The following is a 20588-nucleotide window of genomic DNA, read 5'->3' as shown; positions in this document are numbered from 1 at the left end:
CATCCCTAACCCAACCCCATCCCTAACCCAAACCCATCCCTAACCCAAACCCATCCCTAACCCAACCCCATCCCTAACCCAACCCATCCCTAACCCAACCCCATCCCTAACCCAACCCCATCCCTAACCCAACCCCATCCCTAGCCCAACCCCATCCCTAACCCAATCCCATTCCTAACCCAACCCCATCCCTAACCCAACCCTAACCCAACCCCATCCCTAACCCAACCCATCCCTAACCCTCACATTCAAAATCCCAACCCTAACCCAATCCCATCCCTAACCCAACCCCAACCCTAACCCTCACATTCAAAATCCCAACCCTAACCCAACCCCATCCCTAACCCTCACATTCAAAATCCCACCCAAAACCTAACATAATCTTTCTTTTCTTCTTTTTTTAAATACGTATTTCTTTTTTTTTTTTCCTCTTCCTCCAATTCTGTCTTTCAAGGCTTTCAAGTTTGAAGAAGTCGAAATGGGAAGAAAGAATTTTCCAGCATTTTCTTCCTCGAACTTTCTTGATATTGCTTAAATCAAGCGTCATTAAATAAAGAACATTGTTCATTGCTTTAGAATCCAAAGAGTCTCCAAGAGGAACCCCACAGGTAGAGTCTCCAAAATAAAACCAACTTTCCAAGTTCCCAAGGTATAACCACATTCCTGTTGAGCCTCCAAGATAGGTATCACATTCCGAGTCATCAAAACAAAACCCCCATTCCGAGTCTCCAAAAATATAACCATCTTTCCAAGTCCCCAAGGTAGAACCACAATTTTCAGAAATATTGGGGGTTTCCGTGATAAGTCTCACATAGTATAACTGCGGACCATCAGGGAAAACTTCCCTTTCCCAATTTTTTAGGGTTTCTATGATGTGTCTCACATAGTATAACTGCGGACCATCAGGGAGAATTCCCGTTTCCCAATTTTTTAGGGTTTCTATGATGTGTCTCACATAGTATAACTGCGGACCATCAGGGAGAATTCCCGTTTCCCAATTTTTTAGGGTTTCTATGATGTGTCTCACATAGTATAACTGCGGACCATCAGGGAGAACTCCCCTTTCCCAATTTTCAGAAATTTGTGGGTCTCCAATGTATGACTTGTATTCTGGCTCATCAAGGTAGAACTTGTTCAGTGGGTTTTGTTTTGATAACTCACAACAAGTATCATCATGGTAAAACTCTTTTTCAGGATTTTGTGGATCTCCAAGGTATAACTCTTTGGCTGGGTCATCAAGGTAGAACTCGTTCTGGGGGTCTTGGTTGTTCAAAATGTCTTCAAACAAAAAAATAACTTCATCCCAAGTTGTGTTAAAAGCAGAATTTTCATTTCGTATCTCAGATACAATTTCCTGTGAAAGAAAATAACAATGTATTAATTTAATACAATATTTTTATTTGTATAAATCAAGCTCTATGAATATTAAAATAAACTTTGTTAACTCTTACACGAGTCTCATCTAAAAAAAAAAATTAAATTAAATAAATAAATAATTAAATAAATAAATAAATAAATAAATAAACAAACTTACCTCCATTGATAAGAGGTTCGAGTCCAGTTCATCAATCTGAAGGTTGAGTTCTACACAGGTAGTAGGACTCCAAGGAATAGCAAAGTTATCCCATTCCATTTCGGCATAGTAGTCCATTCTCAAGTGAAGCAGAAAGCGTGTTTGAAAAAGCCTGTGTGGTCGGTGCCTTTTATAAGGACTGGGTGTGTCATTTCCTGTGGAAATTCCCTGGGCGTGTCTTAACTGGAAATGATGTGATGGAAATTCCCTGAAAATGATGTAATGTATTACCTGGAAATGATACAATGCTGAAGAGTTTATAAAGTGGGTGGGGCTTAGCAGAAGTGGGCGGGGCTTAACAAAAATGGGTGGGGCTTAGTAAAAAAAAAGTGGGCATGGCTTAACAAAAAGTGGGCGGGGCTTAGTGAAAAGGTGGGCAGGGCTTAACAAAAGTGGGCGTGGCTTACCAAAAAGTGGACGGAGCTTAACAAAAAGTGGGCAGAGCCTACCAAAAAGTGTGTGGCACTGGAGGCGCTCAAACAAGAACATTGAGGGAGGTTTACCATTTTATCTTAGCTCAGTTAAAATATCTTAATAAAGAACCAAACTCAAACATCTTTTTTGTTAATATATTAGATGGTGAAGGGAGTGGCAAGAGAATTAAATTATTTCCCACGCATAAACAAATATTTGCAGGGTCGTTGTTTGAGTGGGTCAAAGATGATTCACCAGATGATATTAAGAGTAAAAGGTTAAAAGGTCCATAAGGTCAGAAGGATCACAGGTTCACACAGAAGGACCATTGTTTAAGTGGTCTAATGAATAAGGATAACATGTCAAAAGGTTAGAAGGTTCGTAAAGAACAGGGTGAGAGAAATAGAGGTGTTTAGGGGCAATGAGGGAGGGGAAAAATTAACATGTAAGTCAATGGGAAAATGAGAGTGTCCCAGAAGCAACATATATACACTACTCATAGATGACTCCTCAATTTTGACAGAGCCGTCTTGGCAACTTTTTGATCGACTTCAGAGTAGTCTTCCATAGCCTGAAGAAGGTGTAAGTCATTGGAAGGTGCATTGCAAGTATCATTTGCAGTGAACCATGCTTTTACATACAAGGTGACTGTGAAGAGACAAATACGTCTTAGTGACTGGAATTCATGTGCAGATAGCTGAAACTGGTCGCGAAAACAGGATATCTTGAGGCAGTATATGCCTTTAGCCATCCAGCGTGCATGATGGTATGCTCCAGGTGGGCTGAACTTTACATGTCCTTCCACATTATCTCCAAGTGTGATGAGAGCCAGTCTAATGAATTCCAAATAGTCATCTCTTGGCTGTGTGTACCCCGGTTTAGAATACGGTGTGTACCCCGGTTTAGAATAGGTACACCGTATCCCTGCGCATCGTAAGAGGCGACCAAGGGTTGGCGTCAGGAAGGGCATCCGGCCATAAAAACATTGCCTCAAACAGGGAACCATGATTGTCATGGGGCCCGCAAGGCTAACCCCCGCTCTAGCGGGGAAAATGGCCTTAAAACGCTCATTCATTCATTCATTTTTCATTCATCTCTTGGCTGTTTGTCCATTAGTTGACTGCGAAGAAAAGTTATTGCAGAGTCGCGATTGTTTTCAAACCAAACCTTCTCACTGCCATCAAGGCTTGTGGCAAGTGATGCAAACTTGCTTGTGTCAATGGAAGTCCAATGCTTCTTAAAGCGACCGAAAATGCCAATTTGTGGTCCAGATGCAACAAAGAATGTGTCAAATACAGCTGAAGCAATGATTTCAAATATGTGATGCCGACAAGCCAAAAACAGTAGGCGTTTGTTTAAGGCATTTTGAATGATTGTGATTGCACCCATATGGAGTCCTGTATTTGTGCTTGTTGTGTCAAAACATAATCCAGCAAGCCTTTCAGACACACCATCCCATTCATTGATGAACTTAATGACTGCTTCTCCCATCAGGATTCCAGTACCAGATTGAAGTTTTGGAATGCCAAGAAGCTTTTCTACATCTTTTCCAGATACAACAACAGGCAAACGATCAGCCATTGTACCATCATTGTCTGGCATCAGCTTGCCATCAAAATGTACAACAAGAGGCGTATCAGGCGAAAAGTTTTCCTGAATAGTTTCTCCAATTGACTTGCGGACTGTCCTTCGAGCTTCATAAAGTGAAGTTGTTGACACTGTCAGTCTGCTTACAGGGACCCCAGCAGCTTTCAGTGCAGGAGCAATGATGTGCATTGCTTCATGTGGTGTAGTTCCAGTTCTATCCAAACTTGCTGCAACTAAAGGGTCTTCTACGATGCAATGTTTGTCCAACTTCATAGTCATTGGAGTTGTTGCTCCTGATGTTTCAGGCGTATCGATTTGTTTTGAGAAATATTTGTTAATCTCCACAGGCTCATCATCATTTGCAGATTCTTCACCTGTTGATTGTGATGAATCATCCAGCACTTCATTAGGGTTCATCACCCTCTGTTTTTTTTGCTTCCTGTTCTTTTTCAATGCGCATCATCTCTTCACCTTGTCGTTTCTCTTCTCGCTTTTTGAACTGCAAGTCTTCTCCGGTCATTATCATCTTCCTGGGTCCTTGTTGATCTTGAAGGAACTCAAAATCCTGTGGAATTTTGATAAGCTGTTCAGAATTAGCATGTGATAGATCAAATAGCTGATTCAGTTTATGGCTAAAATCAGTCTCCAATTGACCCTGCCTCTCCGTTCGCCGTGCCTTGTTTTTCCTAAGAAGGACATACTCCTGATAGAAAGCTTTAAGTTTTGCAATTGCATTTGGTTTGTGCTTTGTGGGAATGCCAAAACTGAAGTACATCATCGATGACATTTGAACAGCTTCTTGGAACATCCAGTTTGTTGATCTTCAAATCGAAGAACAGACGACATAATACTTGACGATTGGTGGGTAATTGATTGCCCTCAAGTGCCGGAATCATTTCTCCCAGCAACCAAATGCTGAGAGAATCCCTTGTTTGATAACCTGCTGCAACTGCTGCACTCATCATTGGTTGATTACTGCAAAAAAGGGAAAAAGAGAAACTTTATTTTTATACAAATATCAAATTCTTGCATAATAACATATATAATATGCAATACATTGTATAATGTAGAGTGTATACTAATACATAAGCGTTACAACATATATATATTATATAATATATACGTTAGCTCATTCAAAACTTTGGGTCTGTTGAGCTGACACTTAATTATAATGGATTGACTTGAAATTTTTGCCAGTTGTTTATTACCTGTTTCCTCATGTTTTGAGCACCGATGCATATCAAATTTCAGAATATTTTTTTTCTGAACACCCTATGCTGCACGTACACAAAAGTTATTGCCGCTTCCCCTGGAGATGGTCCGTCAACTCGACAATGCTGTTTGTCATTTAGTGGTGGCTTTACGAAATTCCGGCATGAAACCGTGCTATTGCTCGGCAGTATGGCATCACTCAAGGTCAGGTGTCAAAGATCCTGAAACGAAATGCTCAGAGGGGTGTCAAAGATCCTGAAACGAAATGCTCAGAGGGGTGTCCCTATTCCAATACCGAGGCCAGAACGTCACCGCAGAACCACAAGGAGGGATGATCGCCAGCTGCACCGGTTAGTCCGCAATGGCTGTACCAAGTCAGCTAATCGGCTTAGGGCTGAGTGGCAGCAACTGACAAATGTGCCTGTATCCAGAAGGCTAGTCAACCAACGACTGGTTCAAGCAGGCTATCGTGCCAGGCGTCCCCTGAGAAAGCCACGTCTGACCAGACAACACCACCAGCGCCGATTTCAGTGGGCCAGAGAGCACCGTCAATGGCAGCCAGGACACTGGAATTACGTGATCTTCAGTGAAGAGTCTAGATTTCTGGTCTATCGTCAAGATGGCCGCGTCCGAATGCGCAGACAAGTGCATGAAGCCTACAACGAAGATTGTATAGTGCCAAGAGTCCAAGCTGGAGGTGGTGGGGTGACCGTTTGGGCTGCTTTTCATGCAGGGGGCAAAACTGACCTGGTTGTTCTGAATGGAAACCTGAACCAGTTCAAGCACAGGGCCATTCTGGAAGAAACATTGCTTCCATTTGTTCGTGCAGCCTTTCGAGGAAACTTTGTCTTCCAAGATGACAATGCACGGCCTCATCGTGCTTGCATGATCCAACACTTTCTTGCTGACCGTGGTGTAGAGCATATGGAGTGGCCTGCCATGTCCCCGGATATTAATCCGATAGAGAACTTGTGGGCAGAATTAACGCGTCAAATCGACAACTTGGACCAGCAGCCTGCCTCTGTGCATGAATTGCAGCAGGCTATTGTAACTGCATGGCAAGTGATTCCTGTCCAAATCTTGGCAAATCTCGTGAACAGCATGCCTCAACGTGTACGTGCTCTCCTGAATGCTCGTGGGGGTTACCCGAAGTACTGAACTGTAATTTTACTGTCCGTAATCGCAGTCGAAATTAAACTTTTGTTTTTGTTAAAAGATTTTTTGGCTAATGTGCAAAATAAAGAGATACTTCTGGAAAACGCACAGAAGTTTAACACAGTACTGTCTGTGAGTTGAGTTCGATATCAGTTTACATCACTTTCAAGGATCAATTTATTTGCTCTGAAATGTCAAATATGGTATTTGTTTCTTTTGAAGGTCACATTAACAAAATCGAGAATAATTTCAACATAATTCCAATGAACTTTTGGTTCTAAGTCATCTTGAAAAGTAAGTTCACCCCCACAAAAAATAGATTCCATATTAAATGCCGAGTCTGTATGTATATATATACAGTCACGTGAAAAAGTAAGTACACCCCATGTAAGGTTTTGACTTTTTCAACATATTTCAACATACAGCTGTTTGATCTTCATTTCAACAATATTGATAGATAAAGGTGATATAATCTATCTATAATTCCAGTAATCTCTGTGTGTTTGTTTGTTTGTTTGTCTGTGACCGCTGTTTCTCGACAACCACGGGTCCGATATACTTTAAACTTGCCAGGTATATTGCTGGGGACCCGAGGATGTGCCTTTTCAAGGTTTCATATTAATCGGACAATTACTTACCGAGCTATGTCCAAAAAACGATTCAACCAATCAGAGAGCAGCGAGCTATCGCGTGTGCCGAACGTGGCGAACACACTCTGCCTCGGATGGCACATTTGAGAGCGTATTCATTTATTTCACGTTTGCAAACTATGTTGGCGCTATGTTGGCGTTAAACTATGTTTTAAAACTAATAAAAACTAATTTGCGATTCATCGTAACTGCGATATACGACCTTCCGGACAGTGAGGACTGCACTTCCGGCATCCAATCACAGAACGCGTTATTGCGTAGGCGTGGCCGATGTGAGAGCGAGCTGATGCTGAGCCCAGCGCGTGCGCCATTACGGTACGTAATTCGATTTCTTCCGGAGAAAATAATAATTTCTCGATTTCTTATGCGCATTATTTCTCCCAATTCAGTCAGAGCGAAGGGCGGAAGCGAAGAGCGTTGTTTTTTTTGTTTACGGGCGTACGGGCGGGGTAGAGCGTACGGGTAGCGTTTTTTTTTTTTTTTGGCAAGGAACGGGCACCCACGTACGGGTACTTATATGCACTACTACATGTACGGGTACTTATAGCGGGTATTTTAAAACTAATTAAAACTAATTTGCGATTCATTCGCTTTCCTGCGCATTTGTGCACGCGATGGCGATTTCTTTACCAAACTCCGCAAGTCGTTAGCTTTGGACCAAACCATTTCATGTAAATAGAGGGGGGGGGGATTGTCACCGTACTCGCAAGCCGTTCGCTTTGGACCAAACCATTTCATGTAAATAGAGGGGGGGGGGGGGGGGGATTGTCACCGTACTCGCAAGCCGTTCGCTTTGGACCAAACCATTTCATGTAAATAGAGGGGGGGGATTGTCACCGTACTCGCAAGCCGTTCGCTTTGGACCAAACCATTGCATGTAAATAGAGGGGGGGGGGATATACTTTTAGATATATATATAGTACGGGCATGCCCTAGTATAACAAATATCATGAAACATTTACATTTTGTAGTCCATTGTATAATTTAAATAAACATAAATGCAAATTTTGCATGTGGAAAAAGTAAGTACACCCCTACATTTATCACTATTTCAAATACCTAAAATTAGAATCAGGTGCACCAGCTCAGGTGCAAATGATTAGAACATCATCAGAGAGGATCTTGGAGGAACCTGTCTTATTTAAACCTCAGACATTTAGTTTGGTTTGCTCTTTGTTGTTGAAGTGTGCGGCGTCACCATGCCTAGATCAAAAGAGCTCTCTGAGGCCTTCAGAAAGAAGGTTATAGATGCCTACGTGTCTGGGAAGGGATTTAGAAAGATCTCCAAACAATTTGAAATCAATCATTCGACTGTCCGGAAGATCATCTACAAGTGGAGAAGATTCCAAACAACTGCCAACTTGTTCAGGCCAGGCCGCCCCAGCAAGTTCAGCCCGAGAGCAGACCGCAAGATGCTGAAAGAAGTCTCTAAGGACCCCAAAATGTCATCACGTGACCGACAGGTAGCTGTTGCCACTGTTGATGTCAAAGTGCACGAGTCTACCATTAGAAAGAGGCTGCACAAATTTGATCTACATGGGAGGTGTGCCAGGTGGAAACCTTTGCTGTCGAGAAAGAACATCAGGGCAAGACTAAAGTTTGCCAATGAACACCTCGGCAAAGACCAGCACTTCTGGAACAATGTGCTCTGGACAGGTGAGTCAAAGGTAGAGCTATTTGGCCACAGTACCAGAAGACATGTTTGGCGAAAACCAAAGACAGCATTTAACCACAAGAACCTGATACCAACTGTAAAGCATGTTGGTGGAAATATTATGGTTTGGGGCAGCTTTGCTGCATCAAGGCCTGGGCAGCTCACCATCATAGAATCCACTATGAATTCTTCATTGTACCAGAGGGTGCTTGAGGATAATGTGAGGCCATCTGTCGGAAAGTTGAAGCTCAACCGAAGGTGGACCTTGCAACATGACAATGACCCTAAACATACCAGTAAATCCACCAAGGAATGGCTGAAAAGAAAGAAATGGAGGGTTCTGGAATGGCCAAGTCAAAGCCCGGATCTAAATCCCATCGAGATGTTGTGGGGGGATTTGAAACGAGCTGTGCATGCAAGAAACCCCTCGAACATCGCACAGCTGAAAGAATTCTGCATGGAGGAGTGGGCAAAAATTTCTCCCAGTCGATGTCAGAGACTGGTAGACAGTTATAAGAAACGCCTACTTGAGGTTGTTTCTGCCAAAGGGGGCAATACCACCTATTAGAGCCAAGGGTGTACTTACTTTTTCCACATGCGAAATTTGCATTTATGTTTATTTAAATTATACAATGGACTACAAAATGTAAATGTTTCATGATATTTGTTGTATTATATCAACTTTATCTATCAATATTGTTGAAATGAAGATCAAATAGCTGTATGTTGAAATATGTTGAAAAAGTCAAAACTTTACATGGGGTGTACTTACTTTTTCACGTGACTGTATATGTATGTATAATTTATTTTTTTTGGAGGGCTAACCATATTGTAAATAATTAGGTGAATAATTTGTTTCTTTCTGTGCTTCCTAACCTATTCTCCAGGTCGATATTGCTGATACTGGAGAGGGACAAGGAGCACCACCGTCTTACACTGTGACTTTTACCCTCATCTCTGGTGTGTTCGCTCTGCATAGCCACCAGACTATTTTACCTACCACAGCACTTGCCAGACACTTTTGCATCCACTTGATGTGATCAACAGAATACGTTTTTTAGCCGCGTCGCAAGACGCTGGTCATAGAGTGCCCTCTGCTGTTGTTGTTCTTCTTCTTCTTGTTCTTCTTCTTGTTCTTGCAGAGAAGACAAAACCTCAAAGCTCCACCCATTCTGGGAACCATAGCTCCACCCATTGTGGGAGAGGCTTTATATAAACAAATATCCACCATTTTATTAACTCGCATAGCTTTGAGGCCTGTTTTGTAGGCCCATGGTGTCTTCCTCTCTCACACAGTTTTATTTCAAATCAAATTCGATATATCATTTCATTTTTCACAGTCGCTAACATAGTTTTCGACTCGGTTGAAAAAAAACGGGAAGAAAATCCGATGAAAGTTGCCCTTTATAGAACGAAATGAATTCTCAAAGGCCTGTAACTTCAAGTCCATTGAGATATTTTTTTTTTAAATCGCGGCATGGTCAGTCATACACCGCCCGAAATAAGAGACGGGAAAATGCCGAGATATATATATTTTGTTTAAATCGCGGCATGGTCAGTCATACACCGCCCGAAATAACAGACGGGAAAATGCCGAGATATATTAAAAATTCGTCCATTTGATGACAATCGTCACGATGAAATATTTAATTTATACGTCGTCACAATAATGTGGAGAGAGGAGCATAGCTTCATTCACGTGTCGCCACATACGGGAAATTGCCGAGATATTTTTTTTTAAAATCGCGGCATGGTCAGTCATACACCGCCTGAAATAACAGACGGGAAAATGCCGAGATATATTAAAAATTCGTCGCCACACACGGGAAATTGCCGAGATATATTTTCACTTTGCACAAAAATAACATCAAGTAATCGAATCAATAGGAATGTCCTGTGCCTATAACATCGACGTTATAGGCACAGCTGCATCTAGGCATTGTGTAACATCGACGCGGCTTTTGTTTTAATTAAAACTTTTTGTACTTGTTTCTTTATAGGAGCGATGCTCGTGAAAGAGCAAGTTATAACTGACACTGGGATAAACACCAAGTGAATGAAAGAATAAAAAGGATGAGATGGAGGAAGAGAGGAAACACTGAAGCTAGCAAATAATATGGTTGGGTTAGGAGAGATTAATGGGGGCAATAAAAAGCATGGGTCAAAATTGGGGATGACATGAGAGGGCATTGCACTGCCTTCTCGAAACCTTTGAGGAAAGAGTGACAGAACAGCCTCTGGGAAGGTTGTTCCATAAACCGGAAAGGTTAAGAATAAAGGACTTGAGGTTTGCTGCACTCAGCCTGGATTTTACCAGGAGAGCGACTGGAAGAACGCATGCATCCTGGAGTTGCTCGGGAAGGTCGGAAGACTGAAGGAGCAGAGGAAGCAATGTTGGAGAAGAGGTGGTAGACAACATAGAGAGACCACCGACCTGCCTGCTATGTGAGAGTAAATAGATTTTCCAGGACATGCTCAATTTATCAGACACGTCTAATCAGTCATCATTTCCAGATCAGCAGAGTGAGACGCCGCTGCAGTAGGCCCAGATATGACTGTACAACACAATGTGGAGTCTGCAAAAAGGAATAGAAGGTTTTCCAGAGCATACCAGAGAGGTCATTATTTTAGATGAGGAATAAGACGAGGCACAAAACACCGTCTTGAGGATGCTCTGGCTGGATTGAAGGAAGGGAGGAGAGGGTTCCATTGATGTAGCAACACGTTGATTGCGTGAATGGAGGAAGTCAGAAATCCAATAAGGAAGGTGGCCTTCTCTACCGCAGGCAGAGAGCTTGTCAGGCAAAGCAGGTGCCAGACTGTGTTGATTGTCTTATATTTGTCCAGGGAGATGATCCTAACCTCTTTAAGGTTGAGAGCCTCCGACCATTGATGAGAGAGAGGAGTCAAAGCATGTTGGTGACTGGAAAGGAATAAAAACTGACCGTCAGAGATCGGAATGTTTGAAAACAGGAAAAAATTGACATCAGGAGCAATGAGGAAAATCTTCAATGTGCCTTTGTTTGTAAATCGAAGAAGGCTCATTGGTCTATGGTTGGTTGAGTCTGTTTTTGTACCCTTATTGTTGACGGAAGTGATGTTTGTTGAGTTCAATGCAATGGGGAGGCAGCCAAAGGAGAAAGACAGAGTGAATCGGGCAGATGGGAGGGGAGACGGGGGAGGGGGAGGGGGGAAGGTGGGGAAGAACAGCAGAGCAGGATTTGAAGACACCTGAACTGATGCCATCTGGGCCTGTCACCAAAGCGAGGTCAAGGCTGGATAGAAGTTTCTTGGGATAGGATGGTGAGAGATGTGATGGGTTGGGAACATGAGATTTGGAGACAGTTTCGACATTCTACCTTATATTGGGTGGAATCTGCATTACTGCCGTGTGAGCCGAGGGATACCCAGGTCGAAAATCCCATAAAAAGCAACAGAGGACATTTCTTTGGGTCTATTGGAAATCACGGTTTCTATTGGTTTCTACAAGAATCTGTAGTTTTCAGTAGAAACCAAACCAGATTCAGTTGAAACCAATATAAACAATTAGATGCAACTGGTCTGAAACACATATAAACCAATGGGAACCTTTAGATTTAACTGGTCCTGTAGAAACCATTAGAGTTAGTTTGTCTGAAAACCCATAGACCAACCAAACTACTTTAATTATATTTTGTTATAACAAACACAAAACACACAGTTCCACATTGAATTGAGTTATAGCCATGTTCTTTATTACAGGGGTTTCCTGTAGAGTATTTGTTGTATATATGAATGTAAGTTATTTGCCATCCAGGAATGGCAGAGCACTGGTATAGTTCACCAGAGGACCTGGGTTTGATTCCCAGTCTGGAAGATACCCTGGGGACGAATAGCCGATCGAGCTTACCTCCGAGGCATTCAGTCAACTATGGCGGATCTTCTTTATATGCGCGAGGAGTAGTGGAGAGTGACGAGGCTTACCTGCACGGCGTACGCGGCACGGGTGGTTCCGAATCACCGACAGATAAACGGGACAAGGCGAGGAATTAAAATGCAACAATAATGGTTTAATAAAAATAAATGCAGGACAATAAAAAGGTAACACTAAATTCCTAAATTGAGGGACCCTCTGCACAGACTCGTATACAACACAAGGGGAAAACTAAATGGAAAATAAATGTGTGTGCATTTGGAATGTTAGCGGGTACTCAGCTCTGGTCCCCTTGACCGTCCTGGATCGTCACAGGCCCTGCATCTCTGCGTGGGAAAACACGCCTTGGCATGAAGCCGCATTCACTGCCACGCCAACGCAAGCGAACAGGCCCGATCTCCGTCCTCGTCCCACGCTCCACAAAGCACCGAGGTCTCTCAGGCGCACACAACTGTCACAGAGTCAGCACCAACGAACCAGAAAAAGGATGCGTCCGCTCGCACCAATCACCCGGACCAAGAGGAAGAATGCGTCTGCCTGCGATCACATCCACGAAGCCAGAGAGAGAAAAATTCCGGCCCGGTCTTTTTGTTTCCCAGTCTCAAACGTTCCATGATGACATCCACGCACGCTCCAATCAGCGAGTGCCATCTCATCGCTCCATCACCCTGACCAATCAGCACCTTTCGGGGCGGGGCCTCACGGCCCTCTTCACGCCCATTGAGATGGCTCGGCCGGTGGCGTCAGCGGCATTTGAATGTCCTGGTTCCGGTTACTTTATTTAATGTTGGTGTTTAATTACGCGCTGATCGCTTGGCTGGTAGTGTGTGTAGTGTAGTGTCATAAGGAACAAGGGAAAAATCACAGAGGTCATTGACATACAGGGAATTAATTACCCTTCAACCCTACCTAATTAACATAGCCCCGCCCCTCGCCATGGGGACAAAGATACACTCTTACTGGACACACGGAGCTAACAGATACACTACTTAGTTACATGGGTGTTTCTTCCTCTTCACAACTTTCGGAGCACAGTACCTATACAATCCTACCTGGCCTAAGGTATTCCATTGCCTACTCCCCACAAACGTAACAATATATTGGTATTCTATTGGTCTCCTCCTTTTCCCATTGAACTAGTGGTTTTTTTATTGGTATTTTCTACTGGTCCAGCATTTCACTTTCCTTATTGAAACCATTACATCATACTGGTCAAATTCCTTATGGGATTTTAATGTGATTTGTCCTATTGATTTTCTATGAGATTTTCAACCTGAGCAGGATGGAGGAGGACCATACAGCAGAGACAGATTGTGAAGGTGCCACCATGACTTGGAGGAGGGAGACTGGTTATAGAGTTTAGTCTTGAGATTTTCAAGATGATGTTTTCTGGCTTGCCTCAAGCCCCACCCCGTTTCTTACACTTTATTTTCTCTACAAGAGCAAGGCTCATGGAAGAGCAAGGTGAAATTGACAGTGTGGTCGTGTGGCAACAATTGGGCACAACTGGCAAGGGGATAGATAGAGAGAGAGAGAGAAAAAGAGAGAGAAAAAAGAGGAAAAAATAAGGAAAATCACATAGAATGACAGAACACTGGAATCAGCAAGTAGGAGAGTTGGTTCCATAGATGGGAAAGGTGAGGAATAAGAGTTGAGGTATGCAGTCAACTTGGATTTTAGAAGTTTAACCAGGAAGGGGTTACAGAAAGAACTGCATTCTGGAGTTGTTGGTCATAGTTGGAGGACTGAGAGAGCAGAGGGAGCAATGTTGGAGAATAAACGCTAGAAAAGAGACATTTCACCGACCAGCCTGTGATGTGACAGCAACAGACCTTCAGCTTTGGCCTCTCTTTTCTTTTCTCACATATCCCACCCCCCCCCCCCCCTTTTTCGCAATCATGCATCTTTGTCAGCCTTTATGAAATGTAGTTTTTTTTCTCTTCATCTTTTCAATTTATAATGCACGGGATTAATTGTGGTGGTCCGTAATTGGTGCTCGGACTGTTTTAAACGTAATAGTTTGCTGTGGTTTGTGGATGTCATGCAACCAGGTACCACTTCGATTTGACTCTTTCGGGACTCAATTTCCACATCTCTCTTTGTTAAGCATTTTGTGGTCTATTTCATATCATCATACATTGTTATACGTACCAGGGGGCACACCCACCCCTCAGGCAGGAGTACCCTTATTGGCCCACCTACGGTGGGCAATGTGCTGCGGCACAGTGGGAAGGTAATGCACTTTATAATTTGTCATTTTTGAAAATGTTATTGACCACATGCCATACTCCATATGAAAGATAAAGGAAAATATTTTGTAATACCGGCTACCACCAAAGGTGGCGCTATTTCCGCCACGTCAATTTTGCAGTTTCGGTGATATCCTTGTTTGTTTGCTCCATTGTAGTAAAGATAGTATGAAATGGACCACAAAATTGCTATACGCTATTTAGAAATAAAATTGGCAATCGTTAAGGAAGGCTGCATCGGTTTGTCGTTTCCAGGACCGGTGCGGAGATTTAGACGGCTGGTAGAAACCCTGCAAATACAGCTGGGAAGCCAGGACGATGGGACAAGCACAACAGCCTCCGGTGAATTTCACAACATTTCACTCACACAAAATCCATTCAATGAGCCCTCCATCTCACATGATCTTCCAAATCCATTTGACTTCTGGCTATCTTGCTTCACAAAAAAAATTTCTTTCGACATCTCTATTTCTATGACTAGAAGAGACCCGTGGAAATTCCACGTAATGTAAAATGTGACTTCAAGTCCTCAACACCTCGTCCCTGCCTCTCACAAACCCAAAACCCTCAACCTCCTCCTCCCAACCCCAAGTCTTCAACCTCCACCTCCCAACCCCAAGTCTTCAACCCCCGCCTCCCAACCCCAAGTCCTCAACTCCCACATCCCATCCCCAAGTACTCACCTTCCACCTCTCAACCTTAAGGAGTCAATCCGCTCCCCACTCCAAGCCTTCAAACCCCGCTCCCCACTTGTCACGGTCACCTGTCCAACAAGGATAATGGAGGTAGAGAAAAGATCATGGGTGTGGATGGGGGATGATCTGAGATTATGGTGAACAGCTGTCTTGAAGACTTGGAGGGGAGAATGATATTGAAAAGAATGTTGAAGTTGATTCCACAGGTGGGAAAGAAATGAAACAAATGAGTGGAGGTGAGCGGTGATCCTGGTTTTAGGTAGTTTCACGAGAAGAAGGTTGATGGTGGACCACGTGTGCCCTGCAAAAACCTGGGGGGTGGGTGGGACAAAGCACGGAAAGAGCAGAGGGTGCAAGACAAGATAGGAGGCAGTAGAAGACAGAGAGACCACCGACCTGTCTGCTATGCAAAAATGATAGACTCCTCTTCATTATGAGGGATTCCAATAATCTTGATGGCCTTGGTTTCCATGGCGTCAAGGTGAGTAAGGTCTGAGACAGAGGAGCCAGTCCAGTTGGGAGAGCAGTATTCCATCAAACTGAGGATGAAGGCCTTGTAGGTGGATAGGAGCTCGGGTGTGCCAAGGAAGTACTTTGTACGACGGAGGATGCCCAGTTAGGCTGGCTTTGGAGGCCAACTTTGAAATGTGGTTTGCCCAAGAAAGACCATGGCTGATAGTGTGACGCAGGAGTTTGAATAACTGTGAATTTCCTCAAGAGGATTGGTAAGAAAGTAGATTGGGGTGAGGGTGGGAAGGGGTTGCCTGACGACCCTTTCGGAGTTTGAGAGTGTGAGATTTGTCAGGATTGAAAGACGTATTGCAAGTGTTTGACCAGCTTGTGAATCATTTTCAAAGGTCTGAAGAGTGGGAAGAGGCTGCAGCGTGCCTGTCTGAAAGGTGAAGGATGTCACGGCAGAAAGTGGAGTCATCAGCAAATAGATTGAGGGGATTTCCATAGAGCCAGTGAACTGTTAAGAACCAGGAATAGATGATGAAAGATGAAAACCAGGAATAGGACTGGACCCAGAACACTGCCTTGAGGCACTCTCCCCTGAAAAGGGAGAGGAGATGAAAAGAATCCATCGGGAGCCACACATTGGTTATGAGAGTAGAGGAAGGCAGTAAGCCATTTGTGGAATTAACCTTGAAAGTATTCACACCCCTTGACTTTTTCACATTTTGTTGTGTTACAGCCTGAATTTAAAATGAGTTAAATTGAGATTGTTTTGCCACTGATCTACGCATAATACTCCATAATGTCAATGTGGAATTTATTTTTTTTCGAAATGTTTACAAAATAATTATTAATTAAATACTTAAATATCTAGTTTACATAATTATTCAACCCCCTGAATCAATGCATCATAGAAGCGCCTTTGGAGACAATCACAGATTCGAGTCTTCTTGGGTTTGTCTGCATCAGCTTTACACATCTGGATTTGGGGAGTTTCTCCCATTCTTCCTTGCAGATTTTCTCAAGCTCTCTCAAGTTGGATGGGGAGCATCGGTGAACAGCAATCTTCAAGTCTTTCCACAGATTCTCAATGAGATTAAACTCTGGCCTTTGGCTGGGCCACTCAAGGACTTTCACGTTCTTGCTCTGAAGCCATTCCAGTGATGTTTTGGGTGCATATTTGTGGTCATTGTCCTTTTGCAGCGTACATCTTTGCTGCAGTCTAAGGTCTTTTGCACTCTGAAGCAAGTTCTCCTCAAGGATTTCCCTATATTTTTCTCCATTCATTTTTCTCTCTATCCTTACAAGTCTCTCAGTCCCTGCCACTGAAAAGTATCTCCATAGCATGATGCTGCCACAACCATGCTTCACGGTATGGATGGTGTTAGATGGGTGATAAGCTGTGCTCGGTTTCCGCCAGACGTAGCACTTTGCATTCAGGCCAAAGAGTTCAATTTTCGTCTCATTAGACCACAGAATATTTTGCTTCATGCTCTCAGAGTCTTTTACGTGACTTTCTGCAAACTCCAGGCGTGCTGTCATGTGTCTTTTTCTCAGGAGTGGCCTACGTCTGGCCACTCCCCCATAAAGCCTTGGTTTGTGAAGTGCTGCAGAGACAGTTGCTCTTCCCGCTGGTTCTGCCATCACAGCCATGGAACTCTGTAAGAAGAGTCTGGGTAGTTCCATATTCTTTCCATTTCCTAATACTAGGGCATGCCCGTACTATATATAAGCTAGGACGTGCCCGTACGTGGGTGCCCGTTCCTTGCCAAAAAAAAAAAAAAAAAAAATTTTGTGTAGGGGTGTGTGTGTGTAAACATCCTAGGGCGTGCCCGTACGTGGGTGCAAAAAACCATGCGTGCAAACAACAACAACAAAAAAAAACTTTGAAACCACGTGGCAGTAACGACCACAGAACCCCCCCCCTCTATTTACATGAATGGTTTGGTCCATTCGCAACGACCACAGAACCCCCCCCCCTCTATTTACATGCAATGGTTTGGTCCATTCGCAACGCCAAAGCGAACGGCGAACGGCTAAATCGCCATAGCTCGGTAAGTACTTGTCCGATTAATTTCAAACCTTGAAAAGGCACATCCTCGGGTCCCCAGCAATATACCTGGCAAGTTTAAAGTATATCGGACCCGTGGTTGTCGAGAAACAGCGGTCACAGACAAACATACAAACACACATACACACATACACACAGAGATTAATGGAATTATAGATAGACTAGGGCATGCCCGTACTATATATAAGCTAGGACGTGCCCGTACGTGGGTGCCCGTTCCTTGCCAAAAAAAAAAAAAAAAAAAAATTTGTGTAGGGGTGTGTGTGTGTAAACATTCTAGGGCGTGCCCGTACGTGGGTGCAAAAAAACATGCGTGCAAACAACAACAACAAAAAAAAACTTTGAAACCACGTGGCAGTAACGACCACAGAACCCCCCCCCCCCTCTATTTACATGAATGGTTTGGTCCATTCGCAACGACCACAGAACCCCCCCCTCTATTTACATGCAATGGTTTGGTCCAAAGCGAACGGCTTGCAGTGTTTGGTAAAGAAATCGCCATAGCTCGGTAACTACTTGTCCGATTAATATGAAACCTTGAAAAGGCACATCCTCGGGTCCCCAGCAATATACCTGGCAAGTTTAAAGTATATCGGACCGGTAGTTGTCGAGAAACAGCGGTCACAGACAAACATACACACATACACACATACACACATACAAACACACATACACACAGAGATTAATGGAATTATAGATAGATGAGGCTCACTGAGCCCGTAGGAACTTTAAACACTAGAAATTGTTTTATACCGCAGATCTATACCTCCTCACAATTGTTCTACGGCCAGTTCCTTGGACTGCATGGTAGAGTTTCTGCTCTGACATGCACTGTTAACTGTGGACCTTATATAGAAACGTGTTTTTCTTTCTAAATCATGTCCAATCAATTTAATTCACCACGGGTGGACTCCAAACAAGTTGTGGAGACATCTCAAGGATGATCAAAGGACATTGGATGCACCTAAGCTCAATTTGGATTGTCATAGCAAAGGGGTTGAATACTTATTGACTCAAGGCATCTCAGCTTTTCATTTTTAATTATTTTTGGAAAAATTCCTAAAAAGTTATTCCACTTTGCAATTCGGGGGTATTATGTGTGTAGCAGCATCATTTTGCCTTTAGTATGTAGTACGGAATATGCAAATGTGTTGCATCTCGGTTTCTTGATCTGAGGGCAGCCGGAAGTCATGAGCGGGTGAGCAGCAGTTGCTCGGGTTGGAAAATAAAGGAATGACACGGATCCCGCAGATCTCGGGCGTTTTTTCTTTTAGATGCGCTAAATGCGTAGATCTGTGACAAAAAAAAATATCTCAATTTATTCCATTTAAAATGAAGGCTGTAACACAGAGAAATGCAGAAAAAGTCTGGGAATGACCGAATCACCTGGGCTGTCAACCGGCCACAGCCACCAACCGGGTTTGATGCCCCAAATCAGGGTTACAGGCCTTAAGTCCCGATACCTTACGAAAGGGCATGAAACTGACAGAGTGTTGCGTGCTCGCACTGTGCAGCAGTCAGATGTATAACCGAGCGGCTGGATATGACACACCGTACGTTACTTTACTAAGCGCTAATCACTTTTACCCAATTATGTGCCTTAAGGGCGCTGATCGTGAAAACCCAACCACTCATACAGCAAGAATGGAGGCCAAGTAAGAGTAACCGGATTGTTATAAAAATAAAAAGCACAGCAAATTGTCAATAAGCAATCTACTATATAAGGGAGATGTCTGTCTGTGTCTCCATTTTTCTCAGAGATGGCTGAACGGATCTTTGTTAAACTTTCAGAGGTTCATCAGTCACTGCCTGGGAGTGTTTTAGGCCAAAAAAAAAGAAGTAAAATTGAAAAATAAAAGATCGTTTTTTTTGGAGTTTATATATACTAGGGCATGCCCGTACTATATATATATCTAAAATTATATCCCCCCCCCCCTCTATTTACATGAAATGGTTTGGTCCATGAAATGTTTTGGTCCATTCGCAACGCCAAAGCGAACGGCGAACGCTTTACATGAAATGGTTTGGTCCATGAAATGTTTTCGTCCATTCGCAACGCCAAAGCGAACGGCGAACGGCTTGCGAGTACAGAACTGCTACCATCATCAAGTAGAAAGAGAAGAGAAAAAAAATGAAAAGGAAAAACATTCCAAACCGCGAGGGAAAACAACACAGCACGTCGACACAACAACGTGTCCTGTGATTGGCCGTACGTGGCTGCCAGTAGCTGCCCCCAAAAAAAAGCTTTCACCGTCCGGCGACTGAATTTAAGGGGAAAAATAAAACGCTCCGCTTAAAACAACGCCCTTCGCTCTGACTGAATTGGGACAATGTTTTTATGTTTTTAATTGAATTACTATCCGTAATGGCGCACGCTCTCACGGGAGCTCCGGAAGGTCGTATATCGCAGTTACGATGAATCGCAAATTAGTTTTTATTAGTTTTATAATTAGTTTTAAAACATAGTTTAACGGCAACATAGTTTGCCGACGGGAAATAAATGAATACGCTCTCAAATGTGCCATCCGAGGCAGAGTGTGTCCGCCACGTTCGGCACACGCGATAGCTCGCTGCTCTCTGATTGGTTGAATCGTTTTTTGGACATAGCTCGGTAAGTAATTGTCCGATTAATATGAAACCTTGAAAAGGCACATCCTCGGGTCCCCAGCAATATACCTGGCAAGTTTCAAGTATATCGGACCCGTGGTTGTCGAGAAACAGCGGTCACAGACAAACAAACAGACACACACACACACACACACACAGAGATTAGTGGAATTATAGATAGATATATATATATATATATATATATATATATATGTATATATATATATATATATATATATATATATATATATATATATATATATATATATGTATATATATATATATATGTATATATATATATATGTATATATATATATATATGTATATATATATATATATATATATATATATA

General features: G+C 43.0%; 2 protein-coding genes across 2 annotated transcripts in view; one reads left to right on the top strand and one right to left on the bottom strand.

Annotated features, from left to right (window-relative positions):
- LOC137438317 (serine/threonine-protein kinase BRSK2-like) overlaps positions 1 to 20588 on the top strand; it is a 137040-nt gene that overhangs the window by 111925 nt on the left and 4527 nt on the right. Inside the window, exons 18-19 of the mRNA XM_078767156.1 lie at positions 9133 to 9205; positions 14663 to 14749. Coding sequence (XP_078623282.1) covers positions 9133 to 9205; positions 14663 to 14749 — 160 coding nt within the window. The remainder of the gene's footprint in view (positions 1 to 9132; positions 9206 to 14662; positions 14750 to 20588) is intronic.
- On the bottom strand, positions 394 to 1851 carry LOC144888729 (uncharacterized). Its single transcript, XM_078767880.1, has 2 exons — positions 1535 to 1851; positions 394 to 1354 (listed from the first exon to the last, which is right to left on the bottom strand). Exons 1-2 carry the CDS (start codon positions 1649 to 1651, stop codon positions 401 to 403), a joined length of 1071 nt encoding a protein of 356 aa, XP_078624006.1. The 5' UTR covers positions 1652 to 1851; the 3' UTR covers positions 394 to 400.

Source organism: Myxine glutinosa, chromosome 13 (genome assembly GCF_964187855.1).
Source record: "Myxine glutinosa chromosome 13, kmMyxGlut1.1, whole genome shotgun sequence".
In the NCBI taxonomy this organism is placed as follows: Eukaryota; Metazoa; Chordata; class Myxini; order Myxiniformes; family Myxinidae; genus Myxine; species Myxine glutinosa.
The sequence above is the reverse complement of the archived record's forward strand: the minus strand, read 5'-3'. Positions and strand labels throughout refer to the sequence as shown.

Bases quoted from the DNA above. Each gene is read 5' to 3' on its own strand.
- LOC144888729 (XM_078767880.1), bottom strand. From the start codon at position 1,651: ATGGACTACTATGCCGAAATGGAATGGGATAACTTTGCTATTCCTTGG. The intron at 1,355-1,534 runs GTAAGTTTGTTT...TTTCTTTCACAG, and splicing joins CGAACCTCTTATCAATGGAG to GAAATTGTATCTGAGATACG.